The 20,576-nt window shown below is 45.4% G+C and overlaps 1 protein-coding gene across 1 annotated transcript in view; it reads left to right on the plus strand.

Moving 5' to 3' along the window:
- ITGA9 (integrin subunit alpha 9) overlaps nucleotides 1–20,576 on the plus strand; it is a 293,781-nt gene that overhangs the window by 253,677 nt on the left and 19,528 nt on the right. Inside the window, exons 24-26 of the mRNA XM_090284501.1 lie at nucleotides 10,812–10,937; nucleotides 12,845–12,964; nucleotides 16,449–16,550. Coding sequence (XP_090140627.1) covers nucleotides 10,812–10,937; nucleotides 12,845–12,964; nucleotides 16,449–16,550 — 348 coding nt within the window. The remainder of the gene's footprint in view (nucleotides 1–10,811; nucleotides 10,938–12,844; nucleotides 12,965–16,448; nucleotides 16,551–20,576) is intronic.

Below are 20,576 nucleotides of genomic sequence, written 5' to 3' on the forward strand. Positions count from 1 at the left end.
CCCCTGTGCGTTATTTTCTTCATATCACTAGTCGCTCTCTGACATTACTATTTTTCACTGTCTGTTGTCTTCTGCAAGATTCAAAACACCATGGCCATAAAGATCATAGCTGCCTTGTTTTCTGTTTTGTGTTTTCTGTGCCTGGACCACAGTATATGCTCAGTTAAATAAAAGGACCGGCCGCTCCTACGCTGGTAGTATCACCATCACAAATACTTCTTTCTGCCTTAGGATAGGAATGTGTCCTTAGACATCTGTACGCACTGCAGCACATCTAGTGAGCACGTCCTCCGTTCTCAGAACTCAGGCAATTTGCATTGAAGTCAAGTGGAGATGTTTTGACAACTTCCCTGAACCCGTCGCAAAGGTTGCCTCAATTTTAATGTGGGAATAAGTAAGAAAGTAAAGCTGAAATAAGGGGCTGAATCACTGATCAGAAATAAAGGCGTCCAAGAGCAACTTTAAACTCCAGAAGTTTTGATCAGAGATATCATGAAAATCTCTCTCCCTCTCCCCCTCTTTCCCTCTTTCCCCTTTCCTTCCTCCCTCCCTCCCGACACACACACACACACACACACACACACACACACACACACACGTCTGCTGAGCTCAGCAATTGATTCAAGTCATTTTTTTTTCCTTTCTGCACATATCTGAGTGTGAGCCGAATAGCCAAGTTCCTGAAATGGGTCAGGATTAGGTTGGCTTCCTTTTTTTTGTTTCTTTCCTCAACAGAAGCCAAACACTTTTCAAAAGAGGGGAGATGGCTGACAGAATTCTGGAGTAAGTGTTACATTCCTGGGCTCTTGGGTCAATTTCAGTTTTGGCTAGCGGGAGAAAGTGTGTGTTCCGGAAAGTGCGGAAAAGCTTCCGCCGGGGCTGTTCATGCACAGTGTGGTCCAGAGGGTGCCCTTTAACCCGTGTGGACAGAGCAAATGAATCAAGCACACAGTGCCGTCTCCCTGCTGACTGAGGGCGCCGGCCTTATCAAGGAGCCCAAGGGCCGCGCTCAGACGGCTGTGACATCTGGAAGCATTACTGCTTCCTTGTGGGGTGTGGCCCAGTTGGAATGCCCATGCTTAGGTGCCTGGTGTTTCCTGGCAGTTTACCTTCCTCCATTTCTTTTCTCTTCTTCTTTTCTTTTTGTTCCTTAAAGCAGCACGAACGACACAGAGCCCTGCTGTTGCAGGGGGTGATGGGTTGTTACCAAAGTCGATAACAGGAAACCTCACTGAGGATAAGCAGAGCTCATCGGTCATTGCCGAGAAACACATGGTTCTCATTTAACCTGCTGAGGACTAATTGCGTATGCTTCGGAAGCCCCAAAACAGAAAAATTCCTTTCTGACAGACACACCAAGTTTCTTCCAAAAGGAACTTTGGTAGCATTGTGAGACACTGAGCAGTAATTATCTCCCCAGCTGTCCGCGAGCCAACGTCACTCACTTCTCCTTCATAATCTCAACTTAAGACCGAAAGCATATTTCAGGCCTCCCGTGAAGCCTTGACGCTTTCGACTTCATGAATGGCGTCTGCATTCCTCTCTTCGCTGCTCTGATGGATGTCCTCTCAGAAAGCGCAGTAAGAGATTAGGCAGATGGGTACCCACCAAACATGCCCCCACCCCCAGAAAATGATTGTTTACTTTCTGATGAAGGGGTAATCATACAGTGTCACATCTAGTAGACGCAGAGATAAGTCAGTGAATCTGTAGGTATGCTACTTTATCCTTTACCATGAGATGGCTCCTAGAGCTAGAACCAGAATTTAAAGAAACCAGTACAAGTTCAAGGACTGTGTTGGGTCCCACGGGGGCGGAGGTGCCGGAGGGCATGCTACTGACTCATTTATTATCCAAATCAACAGACGGGTGTGCTTCCAAATGGTTTCATTATCGGTGCAAGGCAAACATTTTTGGCATGCATGTCAAGTGCTCAGATAACATATTTACGTCTCACTTTTTCGCTCAAGAGAATCTGACCGCATCTGGAAATTCTTTTGTGTCACGGCTTCTCTGAAACTACATCCCATCTGTATCACTTTAACTCTGGGAAAAGACCATCCCATGCTTGGGAAGGGGCCTCCTCCGGGAAGCAAGTCCTTCTCTGAGCACATGTAAATGGACTCTGTGGGACAGGGCAGCCTGGCCGTGTGGCCAGCACTCTTGGCTTTGCAGGGTGTTGGCCTGTCACACCCAAAGGAAAAGGGTGTGGGACAGTGGGGAGGGAACCACATTGTTTTAGCCAAACCCTAGAGTTGGGGCAGGGCGAGGGAGTGGGGGGACGGGTATTAGCTTTTATCATGAGTAGTAGTGAGATTTTTTTTTAAATGAAATAATGGCAGGACCATACAGAGGTCAGAATTGTACAATGCATTGTGCTCTCCCTCTCCTCTGGAACGTTGGGTTTGAGGCTCTGTTCCTTTGTTTTCTGTTTCAGTTTTGGTCTCAGTTTTGGTCTCAGTAACACCCTGACCTTCCATATCTAGTACAACTTCTCACAGTGGGGCTGGACTTAAGGGAAAGCAAGTATGTTATTTAGAAAATAATTTTTAACTGGAAGGAGAGAAGACATCTAAAGTGCTGCTCTTTTTCAGCTTTTTCAAGTTACTATCTTTCTCTTACTGGAAATTCAATAACACAAGGTCATTCGTAAACTCCTTGCTCCTCCTACTCCATCCCTGGCTCTGCAGATTTGGCAGCAGGCTGTTTTCACTGACAGTCTGTTACACGCTCTCATTCACCCATTTCAGTTCGAAAGAGAACGTGGCTCTTCATTTGCTGATCAAAGCTCGGAGGGGCTGTCCATTCCTCGAGCCTCATATGAACGTCTCTCGTGCTACTGTGATCATCCATGTGTCCTTCCTTTTTGTCTATTTGCAGGAACATTTTTGAGTATAGCTACACACGGGTAAATATCAGAAAACCAGAACTTACTGAACTAATAAACAAGGGGACCCTTTTCCCCAAGTAAAAGAACCCATAACTCTTCAGAAGAGTCCCCCAAAAGAATGCCTTTGAGAACGCCTTCCTTTAAATGATATGATGCGTCCACACCAAGTGTTTTCAGCCTTGCGCATACATTAGCAACATAAAGCTAAGCATATTTATTATGAGGAGCTACCCAAATTGTTATCCCTGTTTCTCTGCCCTTATATTAAATAATGTCATTGATATTGAAAAATCAGGGTAAATGAATGGATCCACCCCTTCTAGGTTACTCTTGGTCATTATAAACATTTGAAATGAATGGTGACAACATGAAAATATTTATCTTAGGATTTATGATGAAACGCTTGTCATCTTCCAGTGTTCTTTGGTCAGTACGAAAAAGCATTCTCTAGTTAATCATAGCAAGGTGATGTAACATAAGGCACAATGTAAAAGGCTTTGTAACACTGTTTATTACAGTTTGCATTTTGTTGAATGGAAAACAAGTAGTTCTTATTTATCTCTCTAGTAGAAAACCTCCTAGGTTGGCCTAATTAACCAGTTGGTATCGTTTCTCAATCATTTTATGAATACTATTTTTGCTTCAAACCTTGGAATCCTAAAATTAATATCACCAGAGCCACTGTGGTCCAAGTTAAACCTCTCATGGGAGAGAGGGAACTTATTTCTTCTGATACCTTGGTCCCAAGAGTAGGCAATAGATAATTAAATTAGCAACGTAGGCATTCAAAACGTTCTCTGGGTTTTCAGAGTCAAGGGGCATGTGAATTCAGAGGAACAGGTGGTAAGTCAGGGGATGGGTCATGTTTACCCAGTTGCCATCAGCTGTGACTGGTGTAACGTGATATGGAAAAGTGGCCCAGGGATGTAACAGAGAACATAAAGTCAATGATTAACAGATAAATGTCAGTTAACGTGAAACATGTGTTATTGAAAAATGAACCTATGCCCCCTTTAATCCAAGTCAATTCAACAAACAAGATTTTAGATCAAACTTTACCCAAGACCCACACTGGTGAAGACTCCAGGCCTGGCTCATGGAAAGCACTGGGGTCATTGAGTTGGTGCCCTGCTTATTTAATTTTCCATTTCTCTTTTATTGGCTATGTACTGTGTTCAAGGCAGGTCCCTTAGTACATAAAGTCATAGACACTTTGGTGAGCTTTCCCATCCCAGAACCCAACCAGCCAGAGTACCGTCAAGGAACAGAGCAAGTGCTGGTAGAAGGAGGACATCCATGCCTCCACTTGTTTAAAATATACCAACAGCAGCACATGCCCCAGGTAAAAAGTCATTCCTGTATTTGAGTCCTATTGATCACCTTCCGGGTGACTCCCTCCTGCATGACCAGGCCCGCCCCTCCTGCCTCATTTGTGGCCACTACTACCCAACATTCCTCCAATGCTCGAGCCATGTTGAACTGCTAGGCTCTCTAGACTTGAGTCTGCTCTCTGTACTGTACCTCCGTGCTGTTCCTCTCTGCCGAGAATTACTCTCATTACTCTCTAGAAGTTCCTTTATCCCCCAAGATCCACCTGAAGTGCCTCCTCCCAGTCAGGAACGCAGATTGTAACAGGGGCTGACTTGCTGGCAGAGGGAGAAATTTGTGGACAAGATTGATAATCAAAATAGGAGCCCTGCTCTGGGGTCTATAGAAGGATAAACAGTAAGATGTTGGTCCATGTGTATGGAACAGAGGCTGTGCAGCTGGGGTGCAAGGAAGGTGGAATAGGACAGTGAGCATCCTGGTGGAGATTTTGAAGATGATACTCATACCCAGAGTCAAAGCTTATAGGTACAGGACAGGTTACTTAACCTCTCTGGGCCTTAGCTTTCTCATCTCTAAATTGGGGATGAACTAAGTAGACCAGACATTCCAGTTTGCCTGGCACATTGCTGATATATGTCTCTATCATGCTATTCTGTCTGGTTGACTCCCCCATTTCACTCTCAAAAATGTCCCAGTTTGCACAATGAATGATATGGTCACCCTACTGATAGATAGCAATACCCTCTGCACATGTGTGTTTTAAAGCTTCAGTGCATACCATAGCACTTAGCATGGCACCTAATGTTAGCTAGGACCATTCCATTTGTATTTGAACTTAGTATAGAGATGGAAGATGGGGCCTTAAACAGTGAGAATTGGTTTCCAGGGTGATGTGCTTGGGATATGAGACTTAGAAAACAGATTGAAGGACTTTTGTGTCCCTCCAGTCTTCAGGCCCAGGGATGGAGACTGTATTAGGACTGCTCTGCTCTGGGACCCGGGGAAGACCTGTGTCCTCTGTCTCACTTTAGGTCAGCAGACAACTCTTGGTACCTTATGCAGGCTCCTCCCCTGAGGCTACAACATGAAAATACCCGGTTTCCTCTAACCCTTTCATCAGACCACACAGCCTGAGTGTCTTTAGTAAAAGCTCTAGATGTTCCTTCAAATGATAACCTTGCAAACAAAGCGTGGATTCTCCTTTCCATATCACACCCATGGAATCGGCCCTGATTCATACTTCGAACCCAGTATTTCATGAAATGAGGTTTTGCCAGACCACCTAAACTGTACACTTCACTCTTAGACAGGCCTGGGCCCTCGGCAGTTTCTGACCCTAAAGGCTCCCCTGACCAGGGCTGACCTAGAACCTGCCACCAAGCGATGTCCACATTCTCTTGGGGCTCCCAACAATTTCCTGAGTCATTGTTATCTCTTGGTTTCAGTTTGCACAATGTTTTCTTTGAGGTTGGGACAAGGGAAGGGGAGTGAACCAAAGGCCAACAGAAAACCCTCAATAGCTGCCTTTGCCGATCAGCCTTGACACTGTGTCCTGCATCCTCTTGTCCTTTTCTGTGTGTTTGGTGAAGTCCTTTCATTCACATTCCAATAGACATGGACCTCTTCCAGCCTCCAGAGGTCGCGGAAGATAAGCAGCCATGTCATGGGAAGCACTTGGACTCATACAGGCTGGAAAATAGATGGGAAGTGAGTGGGCAGAGATGAGCAGGGGGCAATGGCCACAAAGTCCTTGGCCGGCCAAGAAACGAAGCTGCTGGACATTAGCACTGTGATGTTTGGGTTGTCTGCAACACAAGAAGAGAACATTATTTCCCCTTGACTTGGAGCAAAGAGGGCGGTTAGACCAAGTTGTGTTTTGCGGGGGGAAGTGTCAGCAATCGCTTACCTATTTAATGTGAGATTAGGTAACCCCATGCTCTAATTAAAATGCACAAATAGTCCTCGAAGTGTGGAATTAGAAACTGAGGCCTGCTCTGGCGACCACACAGGCCACCATCCTCACTTAGCACATGAGGAAACTGAGGCCCTGGAGACTCGAATTGGCACAGCTGTGAGGAGGCAGAGCTAGGGCTGAGGCCCAGGGCCATCAAGGCCATCTGTGCCACAGGATTCCTTCACTGGGGTCACTTATGCGAACAACCAATCACATGACCTTGGACAAGTCGCGGAATTTGGGGCCTCTGGTTCCTTATCCGACAGCTGAGGTCATGGGTCCACAGGATCTCAGAGTCTCCTGGCCAGCAGGCACTTTTATCTCCCATGGTCTGAGCAAGAGTCTTTTTTTCTGCCACCGCAGCAAAACTGGGTGACAATGGAGGACTCAGAGTCCTAGGCTTCTAGGCTACTGGTTCATTCCTTTTGAGCAAGGTCAACACGGAAAGAAATGGCTTCCCTCCGCTTTGTGACCCCCACCCCCTTGTGGCTTCTGCCCCAGCCCCATCCTGATTCCCCGCATCTGAGAGGCAGAAAGGTGGTGACAAGCAGGTGTCTGGGGCTAGATGGCCTGCATTGCAATCCAGCTCTGCCCGCCTCCGTTGCAGGACCTCTGGCAGTGGTCCAGCCTGCCCTTGCCTCTCATTTTCTCCATCTGTAAACTGGGGATCGAAATAGCCCTCACCTCCCGGGAGTGAGGACTGGATGAGTTCATTTGTGTAAAGCACTTGGCACCGGGCACACAGTGTTGGGCATTACTGTGCCCGTCGCTTACATGTATGTCCGACCCACGTGGAAAAAGGCTCCCCTTGAATGGCCCCGGCCAGCGACTGTGTTGCTCAGTTTTAGCTGAGGGAGCGTCTACAACAGGATTAGCTGGTCTGAATCAGACCTGTGCTGCACCAAGAAACCTTCAATCTCCCTTTAAAAGAGGACCACCCTGAGCCTCCCAGAAAAAAAAAAAAAATGTTGCTTTCCCAATTGAAGTGATTCCCACGTAACCACAGTCGGGAGCACAACTGGCTGAGATTTCCATTCACCACAAACTCAGTCTCCATTTCCCTCCTCCAGATTCCACGGGGGCCGATCAAATGTCACATCGATCACATTGTGTCACTGTCATCGCCCTGTTCACAGGCCACCCTAAAGACTCCGGGAAGCAGGGGGGTGGGGATGAAGTTCTGAGCCCTGCCATTCCCAGCTCCCTGCCCTCTGCGCTGGGGTCTGGTGGGGACGATGGCGCCAGGCCTCACCCCCAAAGCATGTTAGTGAAACTGGCTGATTTGGGGCTCTGCTCCCACACTTTCTGTCCTGGCCGAGAAACCCTAAGTGCCAATTTGCAGAGCCAAGAGGCACTCTGCCCTCATCCCTGATTTTAATTAGAATGGATGCATACTGCAAAACTCAGAGGTTCTGTTTTTCTAAACCCAGACCGAATGCGTTTGGGTGGCCAGACCTAATCATCTCAGCAGAGGACTGTGCACCCCAGGGCTACAGAAGGACCATGTTCCAGTGTGGCCTCTCCGCAAATGGCGACACGTGGAAAAGCGGAGACCCACCTGCTTCAGAGTGAAAAGTGATTGAATTAAGAACGTGAGCACACATTCAAATTCTCAAATGCTCAGTGAGCAAAATGTTTTCCATCTGCGATGTGCTACATGTGCCTGAATAGAGAGCAACCCCCAAATAGCCCAGTCCCCCACTTCCCTAATGAAGTAAACTTAACAGACTTTTTGGGCCAACTTAATAGAAATCAAAACTGTGATTGCCTTGGAGATGAGGAATGGGGATTGACTTTGGAAAGGGGCCATAGGCAACTTTCCAGAGTGATGGACAACTCCTCTGCCTTCATTGTGGCGGTAGTTAGGCGGGCGATTTCGTTTGTCAGCATTCATCAAACTGAGCCTTTTAGGTCTGTGCACTTAAGCAAATGTAAATTTTATCTCAATGAAACGTTATAATAATGAATTAAATAATATCTATTTATATTTAACCTAATCAGGTAGTTGCACGCAGTCATCCCCCTTCTCTGTGGTTTCACTTTCTATGGTTTCAGTTACTCGTGGTCGGCCATGGTCCGAAAATATTAAATGGGAAAATTCAGAAATAAACAATTCATGTGTTTTACATTGCACACTGTTCTGAGTAGCAGGATGAAATCTTGAGCCATGCAGCTCCCTCCCACCAGGAACATGAGTCATTCCTCTGCCCAGCGTATCCACACTGTATGTCACCTGCCTGGTAGTCACAGTAGCCATCTGGGTTATCAGATTGACTGTCCTGATTTCGTAGCGCTTGTGTTCAAGTCAGCCTTATTTAATAACAGCCCCCGAGCACAAGAATAGCGATGCTGGCCATTCGGACAAACCAAAGAGGAGCCATACGGCGCTTCCTTTAGTGAAAAGGTATGTGTGTAAAGGAAAAAACATAGTGTATATAGGATTCGGAACTATCCACAGCTTCAGGCATCCACTGGGGGTCTTGGGACATATCCCCCGTGGACAAAAAAGGACTACTGTACTTCAAATGATGTAAGAATAATATATGAGTTTATATTGTCCTTCCCATTCACACATTTTACAAAATGATTTTATGTGAATGTATATCTCTCAAGATCAATGTAGATCATTACTAAGCCACTTTTTAGTCAACAGTTTTCCAGAGCATATCATCTTCAATTTACCCAATTTATTTGAAATATAGAACATTTTGAATCCATATTTGATGTTGAAATTTTATTGAAAGACACAGATACCCATCTGTACAATATTGCAGCAGTTGTATTTCTTATTTGTCTGATAAGGAACTACTCAACAATCCTCACCACATAAACAAATGATGTTTTGGTTTCTGAAATGACTGAAAATATTTGTCACAACTTACAACAATTGCATCCTGGGAATCATCACCAAATGTGTATTAGATCTCATTGCTTTCTTCCCATTAATTCTCTCTAGTGACCTCTGAAAGCATCCAAGCTAACTGACTGAGACCATTTCAGGCTGGTGTGTCTTCCCAGGTTTTATGATTCAAATAAAGTAATTGAGAAAATACCAAACTATGAGATACTTTTAAAGAATAATAAACTATGAGAGCTTTATAAAGGCAACACTCTTTTCTAATAATCAATTTGAGGAAATACATCTTCATCTTATTTATTTTCAGGCATATACTACATAGTAAATCCTGACATATATGTTCAGACCAAAGATAAAATTGAGATTAATTTAGCAAATTTGGGGGGGGGGTCTTTGTTTTATAGTTCATTATTAAAAGATTAACATTGTTAAGTTAGAAGTTTCTTTATGTAAACATTTTTAACTAAACCTACAATGAATGAGAAGCTGAATTTTTTTTTCAATAAATTCAAACTATACACTGTATCTTAGTCAAGGACTTTAAAGATAGGAGTTTAAACAGATACCTCTGGTTAGAAATGGAACTGTAAACACGATCCTAAATTACAAATTACTAATTATTAAACTTTGAGACTTGATCTTAAGTCATGTCTAAGTCTCCGGCTTCAACCAATGTGATACGGTCATATATAAAGATCTGTTTGTTTTTTTTAACGGTTCCTCAATTTAGGCATTAAAAATAATGTTCATAAAGAAATCAACGTGGGAGACATGACACCATTATTTTTGGTTTCTTTTGATTGTAATTTTGCTGTTGCTCAGCACCATTGTTATCGCTGTCAAAAGCAAAATCAGATAACTCAACAAGACCTCACTGAGCATAAAATCTCCTGTATGGTTGCCCGACTTTTTCTTTCTTTCTTTCTTTTCTTTCTTTCTTTCTTTCTTTCTTTCTTTCTTTCTTTCTTTCTTTCTTTCTTTCTTCCTTCCTTCCTTCCTTCCTTCCTTCCTTCCTTCCTTCCTTCCTTCCTTCCTTCCTTCCTTCCTTCCTTTCTTTCTTTTCTTCCTTTCTTCCTTCCTTCCTTCCTTCCTTCCTTCCTTCCTTCCTTCTCCTCTTCCTCCTCCTCTGTCTTTTCTAGCAGAACCCTGGTTTTAAACGACACTGTATGTGGTTGAAGCTCCAGCTGGAGCAGAGCTGGGGGCCTAGAGCAGTCCTGTTGGGTGCCTTTTATCTCTCAGAAGACTGTGAAAGGGTTTTACAGCACTCTGGGGGTTCCATGGAACACAGTTTGAAAACCTCTGGCAGTGGGCCATGCATACAGGTTCGATTTCGGAAGATCTGCATTCAAAACCTGTATTTTGGACCCAGTGATGGTCGGCAAGTGACTTAACCTGAGTCTCATTTTCCTCTTCTGGACAAAGAACATAAATGCTTATCTCCGAGGATTGTAAAGATGTCTGTAAATGTGCTTTGGACACCATGAAGTATAGGTTTATTTTATTCCTTAAGGGTTTCTGTTTCCTGGACGCATCTCATTTGCATGTTGCATGCCATCTCATCTCAATTATTTAAGGACTGAGGATCCACATTTTCTGTTGTTAGGCCATGTTGATGCTACTACTTCTGCCTTTCAGCTTTTCAGCCGTTATTGTCCACTGGAGAATGAACAAGGGGCAACGCTGACCTTGGGCTTGACCGCTACCACCTATGCTATAAGAGATTCCATGCTCACGATCCATTCTTGGGTGGACCACTCTGACAGATTTCTCTTGATTTTCAGGTGGGCCAAGAGAAGGGAAACTGTTCCTTCCAGAAGAACCCAACCCCCTGCATCATCCCTCAAGAACAAGAAAATATCTTCCATACTATATTTGCTTTTTTCACAAAGTCTGGAAGAAAAGTCTTGGTAAGAATTTGCTTTCTGGTTGGGTCAACATGGGTGGTCCTCACTAGAAAGGCAAGTCTGAGATGAGAGGCCAGTTTTCTATTTGGCATTTATTTTTTTCCCAAATCTGGTTTTAATCAGTTGGCTTAGAAAGTCACAAGGACTGTGGTCAGCTCCTATTTTTCAGCCTGAGGTTTCAATCAAAGTGTTAAATTGACATTTCAAGTTCCATTGCCTGGCAAAGGGAAACCTTTGCAACCCACAGAGCACAAAGTAGTAAAACATTTCTCCAACAAATAGGAGTCTAATCAAGAGTGAAGCTTCTTGTACAACCACTTTGGAAAACTGCTGGGCAGTATCTATTAAAACTAAAGGTATTCGTACCCTGTGACCCGGGAATTCCGCTCCCAGGTATATCCCCAAGAGAAATGAGTACTTGTGTCCCACAAAAGACATGGACAAGAATCACAGTCATTACAGCCAAAAGCTGGGAATAATTCAAATATCCATCAGGTGTTAGAAACAATTGTGGTGTGGCCATACACTAGAATATTATAGAGCAATAGAAAACTGCTACACACACCCACACAAATAAATCTACTAGACATAATATTTGCGTGGCAGAGCTAGAGGCAAAAGGATACATATTGTACTACAATATTGCACTTGTAGGAGGTTCAGAAACAGCAAAACTATCAATGGCAATGAAGGTCAGGATAATGGTTACTTTTGGAGGAATATCAATAGGAGGGGATACGAGAGAACCCACTTAGGCACTGGACATGTTTTTACATCTTGATCTGAGTATGAACATATGTAAAAAATATATCAAGATGGACCCTTCAAATTTAATCTGTTTGCTCTATGTAAGTTATACCCCAATATTTTTTTAATTTATTGATTTTAGAGAGGGGAGTGGCAGGGTGGGGAGAGAAAGGGAGAGAGCAAAAGAGAAACATCAGTTTGTTTTTTCACTCATTTATGCGTCAGTTGGTTGACTCTTGTATGTGCCCTGGCTGGGGGTTGAACCTGCAACCTTGGCATATTGGGGCGCTGCTCTAACCAACTGAGCTACCTGGCAGGGCTACCCAGTTTTTTTTAAGTACAGGTATTGAAGGTGGAATCATGTTTTTCCAAAGGCTATCTTTCATTCCATCTCTTCGGCTTCTTATTTCAGCCTAGGCACGTCTCATATGTATTTTGTTTCTGTAGAAGAAGTATGGCTGTTTGCCACTTGGAATGTTGGTTTTCTTTTTTGTTTCTTTTTTACTCACACAGTGCTTGATGACACAACCATTGTTAAAAGCCCTTCGAATTGTTAGGTGTGGTGATATCTAGTTGCCTGACAGATACAACTCTGTATCGGCTGAAAATTTCACCCCACATGTGAAGCATCATGAAGATATGTGTGTATGTTTTGGATCCTACAAAAGTCTTTCGTAACTTAAATTTGAAATATAAATGTGTATTGGTAATTCACGTATTTTCTTGTTCCAACCTGTGTTTTTCTTTACTCCTGCGTTTCCTTGAGTCCTACGGCTCGTTAGTCCTCCAATCTGCCCCACCCGAGAAAAGCCATGAAGCGTGTTTGCCACTGCACGGGCAGAAATTACATAATGTAGGAAATACATCTCGTGTGCAGAACTCATGAGAAAAATGCTTTCAGAGTACGTAAATGTGCTTCTTTTTAAAAACGATTATTTCTCGCAAAATCCAGTTGCTTGACTTGAAGGTATGTTCTGGTGCCCACTGGGCAGGAAATCCCTCCACTGCCCTCTGGTGGTCACATCTCTCTGTGCAGCTCCTAGGCCTGGAGTTCTTAGTTTCCAGAATAGAAGCCCATGGAGCCGTCTGCTCCATAAATTGCTGTGCATCTGTCTTTGTTCTTAAAACCGCTTGTCAGTTCTCTGATTTTTTTTGTCCCTCAGGACTGTGAAAAACCAGGAATCTCTTGCCTAACAACGCACTGTAACCTGAGTGCACTTGCTAAAGAAGAAAGTCGTACTATAGACATTTACATGCTGCTGAACACAGAAATACTGAAAAAGGTAAGTCCTGAGAGACAGCGCCCTCGAGGTTCATTTAAAAGCACTTGAATTCATTTCTCACGGAACTCTGCCTGCCCCTTTTCAAACTTCCTTGGCCAGGGCCCTTGGGAATTCCGCTGGAGGATGCCAGGGAAAAATACGAGACCCCCGCTGTTCAAAGTGTCGTCCCAGGATCAGCAACGTCAGCCTCACCTGGGAGCTTGTTAGAAATGCAGAGTCTTGGACTGTACCCCAGACCTGCCAAATCAGCGCCTTCATTTTCACAAGCTGTGGGGTTTGCACTTTTTTCTCCAGCTTGAGCTTGCGTCAGAATCACCTGGAGATCTTGTTAACACGTGGATTCCTGGGGTGGAGTCTGAGATGCTGTAGTTCTGACAAGTTCCCAGGTGATGCCAATACTGCTGGTCTGGGACCACATTTTAGACGAGGGGTTGGCAAACGTTTTCTGTAAAAAAAAAAAAAAAAAGTAGTAATTATAGCCTTGGGACCCCGTAGTCTTGCCACTGCTCATCTCTGTCACTGTGCTGTGGAAGCCCCCACAAACAATGCTCAAAGACACGGACATGACGGAGTTTCGATAAAGCTTCTGCAAAAACAGGTAAAAGGCCAGACTGGACCTGTGGCTTGTAGTTTGTGGCCACTTATTTAGATGACATCTTGTTTCAGGGAAGTCAACTTTTGAACCTCGGGTCATTTTGCTATTATGAGTTTATCATAAGTGGTTCATAAAAAAACAAACAAACAAAAACCTCAGTCAGTGAATCGGTGGCCCTTAAAAAAATCATACAGATCCACTGTGATTTATTTCTACATAAGAGCTGCTGAGTATGAAAGGCCACATTGAACAAGATGCTTTAAAAATAATCACATATGAAGATAAAACTAAATATGCATGTTAGCCACAGAGATTCTATTTATTTTCCTTTGGAAAAAGTAAGCGTGTCAGTCTGTATAAACCTGTCAGTGTGTGAATGAATATCCTTAGCAAAGTCATTCCAGTGTTATTTTTTAAATTAGGCATGACAGTCACATTCTGACCTGAGACGTCACGGGCACTAGGGAATGTGGGATATTTTCCCTACTTTCCATGGAGAGCTATGCTCAGTTCTGTTTCTCTGGATTCCTTGGGAGGGAATGGGTTTGGGGTATATTGGGCTCACACAGCAGAGCTTCCCTGTTGTCCCTGTTCCTTGAAAAAGGACAGTGTCATGACATGACCAGGCATGAGGAAGAGTACCACGACCATCCTACGATTCCAGAAGGGACTCTGAAAGCCCCATATCCCAGCAAGTGCCTTCCTTGCATGGGTCCCTGGGTCCCTGCATCAGCTGAGGGACTGTGATTGTGTAGACTTACCCAGCCTGTCTGTGTTCTTGACAAGTGGCCCTGGTGACAGTTTTATTTCCACTGTTGACAGAGCCCTGACATGGGCACTGATGGCGGGAAGCCACTCCGATTTCTCCTTCACCCTGAATGCAGATGGCTGCTTAATTTTCCTTGCAAGGCCTCACGCCTTCCTGGTGCATAGCTCTATGGCCTGATCTTCTCTCCGTGATCAGTGGAGACCCTTTGCCAAGCAATATGTCCCACTGACTGCTGTCCCTGTGGGCCATCCAATCCAGTCAGCACCCCGAGAGAGCAGAGAGCCATGGGGTGTCTTAGGTGGGTGTTGGAGGGCCATTCTCCCTGAAAGTGCTTTTTCAGCAGAAGTTCCAGGCCTAGAATGAGGCTGAGCTGGAGACCAGGTGGGACCCCAACAGCCCCCAGAGCTTGAAATGCTGAGTATCAGTCCCTTGAAGCCAGCCCCGACCTCCCCTGGGGGGGTGGAGCGGGAGGTGGCTCCGGGAGCCTTCCCGCCTCCCTAAGGACGTGAAGCGGCGCCAGCCTTGTGGTTTGCGTGGGCCGCCAGTGTGTTTATTTTCCTTTGACCTCAGGGTCTGGCCCCAGCCAAGGGAATTTGCGGTTTTATTGTTTTGACCTTAACAAGTTTTCATTTGAAATGTAGGATCTGATTTTTTTTAATTATCGGAGGATTTAGATTTCTTTGAAAGTGTTGTTCTGCCACCACCCAAGCCTGTGCTGTGACAGGTTCCTTACCTACTCGGCCTTGAACTTTGACAATTAACATTGTTATTATGATTATTATTATTGTCATGACTAATATAATATATGAGATGATGATAATTGTTATCATCCCAGACTGGGAATACAGTATATCCTGACACATAAACCTGCACATTTATAGAACTATTAAAACTGGCAAAAGATGATTTGCATATAAAATTATTTACTGCTTCGTATGAGTTAACAGGAGCAGTACCTTTGAGAGACAAGTTTCCCAGAGCATTGAAAAGATGTGTCGTTACTATTTTAAAAATAAACAAACAATAATCAGTACCTAACTCCCAGGTGAAGTACACAAAGTGACATCCCTGCATCCTCCCAGGAAGGTCTTTGTGATTTCTTTGTCAGCGATGAGCAGGGCACCCCTTAGAACTGGTTCCTATAAAGAGAGTTCTCCCCTTTCATTGTTGGCGGTGGGTCTGACCAGAAGTGGATCAGAGCTGGCATCTGCCATGTGCCACCTTGCATGGCAGGCGAGCTGGGTACATGTGGGTGGGTACGCTACAACACACGTGGAGGGCAGAGCCCCAGCTACCCACTCCCATGGGCGCGGTGCTGACTGCTCCAGTTGCCTGTCCTCTGTTTCCACGACCAAAGCCAGGCTGCCTCTCTGCTCCATGGTTCGTCCATACCACTGGCCCAAGGTTCTGGCCCTTTCCTAAGCCATGTTTTGCCAGCCCGTGTCTTTTTCCACATTCCTTCTCCACCCTTGCCTTGGAGCCATTTCCTCCTTTTCTGGATCAGTGGCTTTGACTCCGAGCCCACACCAAGGGCTATGACTGGCTGGTGGGCTCTTCCTGAGCCTTGGAGGTGCCCACACCTGATTTAGAAGCCAGATGCTTTCTGCTTTCTCATGGCTCCATCAGGTACCCTCCTCCCATGCTAAGTGGCTTTGAACCCAAAACACCTTCACTGAAAAGCAAGGAAAGAGTTAAAAGTAACTCATGGGAAGGGTTTGAGGGTTGTGGTCAGGGCAGGAAGACGTTTGAGAATGTCAATCAAATGCGTTCTATGGAACGCCAGGCCTGGGTTTGCTTTACACAATTAAACAGCTTTATTTATTCTCTGCTCTTTGTGACTATGTCAATATCAATATCCAAATATCTGGCTCTTTCCACTTGGAAACCACAGCACACATGCTTGCATGTGCTGATGGTTAGCAGAAGTCCACAGTTTGTCAGAATTCTCGAGAGAGAGACTGGGGCTCTCTGTTCATGGGGGTGCCTGGGATGGGGAAGGATCTAACTCAGTGACATGATTTTTGTCTGGTCCACATGCCATCTTGGGATTCCGGTTCTGCCTGGTACCCAGCCCTTGTTGCCGAAAGATCTTACAGTGAGCTATGTTGTTTCCTCCACAGGACAGCTCCTCTGTCATCCAGTTCATGACCCGTGCCAAGGTGAAGGTGGACCCTGCCCTAAGGGTAGTGGAGATCGCTGGTGGGAACCCAGAGGAGATGGCGGTGAGTCAGCCACCCCCGGGACAGCCCTTCATGGAGGGGATAGCATCTGGGTGACTTGGTGCTGGAATGTGAGGGTAAAGGTGGTTTCTGAGCCAAGAGGCTGGCTTTGTGGGAGGCCCAAGAGCAGGCCTGCCTGGGCCTTCAGACCCCCGTGGGGACCTCTCGTGGTCTGCTCATGTTGTGGTAGCGTTGTTCTTCGGGATGCCGTCGTGATGCGAAAGCTCCCTGCTGTGACCAGCCAAAGGAAAAACAGTCTGGAAGAACCCTTGACAGGACTTGGATTTCCACTCTGGAGCCAAGACTATTTTTATTCTCCTCACCCTTTCCCTGAAACCTCATCTGCCTTTCCAATGAAATTGCTCCATGGATAAATAGTGGGTAAAAACACGTTGTCGGAATAACATAAAGAGGTCACATCCAAATTGCCATGTCCTAGAACCTTCTCTTCCATTCTCTACCTATTCCCCGGTTCTCCATAAAATGCAGCTGACATGCAGGCCTCAGAGACGTAGGGAGTGGCGGCAACCAGGAGACTTGGTGGTTGAGAGGCTGAAGGAAAAGAGTGGCCTTGGAATTTTACTGCCTTTTATTGAGGTGGGAGGGGGAGCTCATCCTTTGACACCCCCCCCCACTCAGATCCTAGGCTAAAGGGAAAGGGGAGACAGCAGCCCGTGACTGGCTTGCCAGTGGGTTGTGCAAGGATGCTACCTTTTTGCATCTCCTTCCCTGTAATTTGCCTTGTCTCAAGGGAGACGTTACCTTCTCTTGGAGACGAGACCATCAGCTGGGGCAGAATGAACACTGTAGGAACCTGTGGGTGGGTGAGGATGTCAAAGCTGCACCAGGACCTGGCCACTCCAGACTCAGTGCATGGAAGGACAGTCAGAGGTACAGCTTTCCTCCTCTAATCACACTGAGAAATTGTCCACGCAGGAATTTTACTCGTAGAAACCGAACGGGATGCAGCGGAATGACGCTGGAATCCTTCATGACCAGTGGCCAGTTTTTCTGGCAAGTCAAATGTTTCAAGTTTGCTTTGGCCTTTTCAGGCCATTTCACTGCCTATTCAGACCTTCACCTGGGAAGTGAAGGAGATGGTGATTCACTGCTGGTTGTCATAGCTCTGGATAAAACGTTTTATAGAATGAAATACATGCCCAACGTGAGAGACTTGGTATGTTCTGGTAGACCATAGCGTTCCCAATCAAGAGCTAATGGAAGTAATTAACAGGTTTCCTACAGGTGGAACCTCTTGTGTAGGTTTTAAAAGATCTTATCTATCACGGCGAACGTTGTCTTTGATTAGGACACTGAGCTGCGTGTAGATACTGAGTCATCCACATGCCCCCAAATGCCACTTCCATTAATTACTGTTCCATTTTGAACCCTGTGGTAATATTTACATTATCAAGAGTTCTTTGGAAGAAGCTCTCATTTCAACTGATTTTTTTTTTCAGTACTCCCAAGAAAAAAGTAACACCCATCGTCACCCCACAACGCCCCCTTCTCCCTCCTTTCTCGGACTTTGCCTTTTTAATCCATGAGCTCAGATGAAGTTCCACAGTCTGTTCTCAACTTTTCTGGCTGGGAAAAAGAAAAAAAAACCTTTTCTGAGAAGGAAGCTTTGCCTTTTTAGAACAAACACGTTCTTTCCCGTGTGATTCTTCTGAATGCCTGGCTCTCTGTCAGTCGTGCCTCTGATTGGAAATTTCCACAGAGGGTAGCCACCAAATTTAAGTCAGGCAAAATGGCACAGGATTTGAGATTAGGGACCAAAGTGTTACGGCCTTGGAATGAACAGAAAGTATACTTGTCGCTGGTATGGAGCAGGGTGGGGGCGAGAAGAGGGAAACAGATTGTTTGCCACGTCAAGTCTACATGGTGGGCACCTTAACTGATAGGGAAATCAAATAATTTTCCTGTGACTCCTCGTGTCTTTCATTTTTATCCCATGGAATGAGTAGTGCTTTACAGAGCATGTCGGTGAATACCTAGAAATAGTTCTCAAGGCATTTGCCCTGTTTCTTAATTAAATAGATCTTGGGGTACTTCCCAGGTAGGGTGGTAGCATGGGTCCAAGACCAGCCACACCAAGCTTCTTAGCTTTGTATAGATCCACACCTGAGAGTTCCAACCTTGTTGCTTTTCAGGGAGAGTTGCCAACAACTGAGGTTAGAAACTCCCCCAGGGCAAACCAAGAATCTACAGACTCAGCTCTGCTACTTCAAGATACCACCCCCACACTTTCTTCTCAGGCGGGAGGAGATGCTTATATGAATTACATGGCAAATCCATTTTCTTGATATTTTAAAATAGCAGAATATACAAGAAATACATAAACCCACAGACAAAGGAGTAAGTCATTGCCACGGGCAGTTTGTGTACCGGGCTGAGATCTTAGGTGCAAGCAGGAGCAGGGGCTGACTCTGACTCATTTTGGCAGAACCAGATGGACAAGAAGGATATCTGGCAGCTCTCAGAATTGCCAGGGAGGCTGGGGAATCAGTCAAGAAATCTGAGCGCCAGGACCACAGGCTCAGTGAGGCCATGGAGGAGCCTGGCGGGGTGCTCCAGACACACGTGTCCCTGGATTCTCTCAGCCTCTTGCTCTGGAATCAGGCAGGAGCCGCTCACTGGCTGAGGTCAGGTCCCTGTCGCGGGGGAACAGCAATCCCTGGGAGAGCAGCTCATTGGCATCTTTGGTTTTTGTAGCGTAGCCTCCCCTTCGCCCCAAGACCCACACAGAGGTGCTCTCCCAGCACTAGAAGTGGGTTCAGTACTAGTCTGGATGCAGACTTAACCATGTTCACTGTCACAAGGTAGACCGTGACTTGTACTTGACCATTTATGTGGCCAAGTGCAGTTAAAATTACATTCCACATAGCAAGAGAGGTTTTCCCCCTTGCACCTCAAGTTGCGCTGAGACGTAGGATGAACAAGAGGGTCATCACCTCCCCCAATCCTGTACCATCATCAGAAGGTGGTAGGTGGTCCTCCTGTCCTTGCCCAACACCCCCACATATGAAAATTAAACTAAACCATAAGGAATTGAAAGAAAGCCCAGCACAGTTTGCCACAATACATGAGTCATATGTCCTAATGGTCACTGTTTGCTTATTCACTCGATGAATATTTATTGAGAGCTTGCTAAAGGCCAGGCACTATACGTACTAGGCACTGGGGACGTACTAGGGAACAAAATAGACATGGTCGCTACCCTCCCAGACAGACAGTAAAGAAGGAAGCAAGCAAAGGTTTTATTTTTTTAATTGAGAGAGAAAGAGGAACATTCATTTATTTTTCTTCTTATTTATGCATTTATTGGTTGATTATTGGATGTGCCCTGACCGGGGATTGAACCCACAACCTCGCCGTATCGGGTTGATGCTATAACCAACTAAACTATCCGGCCAGGGCCACAAGGGTTTTATTTTAAATTGAGGCTAGTGCTGTGGGGGTAACCTGCTTTGGATGGGGTTCAAGGAATGTTTCTCCAAGGAAGTGGAGACCTAGAGAGCAAGAGGGAAGTGGCGTGCCCAGCATGGGGAAGAATGCCCCGGTGGCAGTGGGGGGAGAGCTGTCAGAAGACACAGACAGCTTGCCATGCGCAAGGCTGACAGACCAGTGTGGCAGGAACCTGGTGAGCAGTGAACACATCCATGATGGAAGACAGACAGGGTCGACACCCTGTGACACAAGGGGACAGTTACAAAGGGAAGCCGTTGGACACTTCTGTTTTGATCAGGGAATGGCATGTTCCAATGTATAATCTTTTAAATACCACAGGCTCCTGTGTGGACAGTGGATTGTAGGGGTGAAAGATAGAAATCAGGAAGCTAATTAGATGGTCGTGACTGTCACTTGGCAAGAGATAATGGTGGCAGAGAAGATAGAAATGGACAGGTAGGTAAATGTGAGTAAAGATATGGCAATTTGTGCTGGTCACATGTAGGGAAGATCAAGTTACATCTTGACGCAAAGCCCCTTGCCTGGTCCACCCCCCGTTCAGTTACTAGTGGCTCTCAT

The sequence above is a fragment of the Furipterus horrens genome, unplaced genomic scaffold, assembly GCF_987537825.1.
Source record: "Furipterus horrens unplaced genomic scaffold, mFurHor1.1.pri manual_scaffold_7, whole genome shotgun sequence".
In the NCBI taxonomy this organism is placed as follows: Eukaryota; Metazoa; Chordata; class Mammalia; order Chiroptera; family Furipteridae; genus Furipterus; species Furipterus horrens.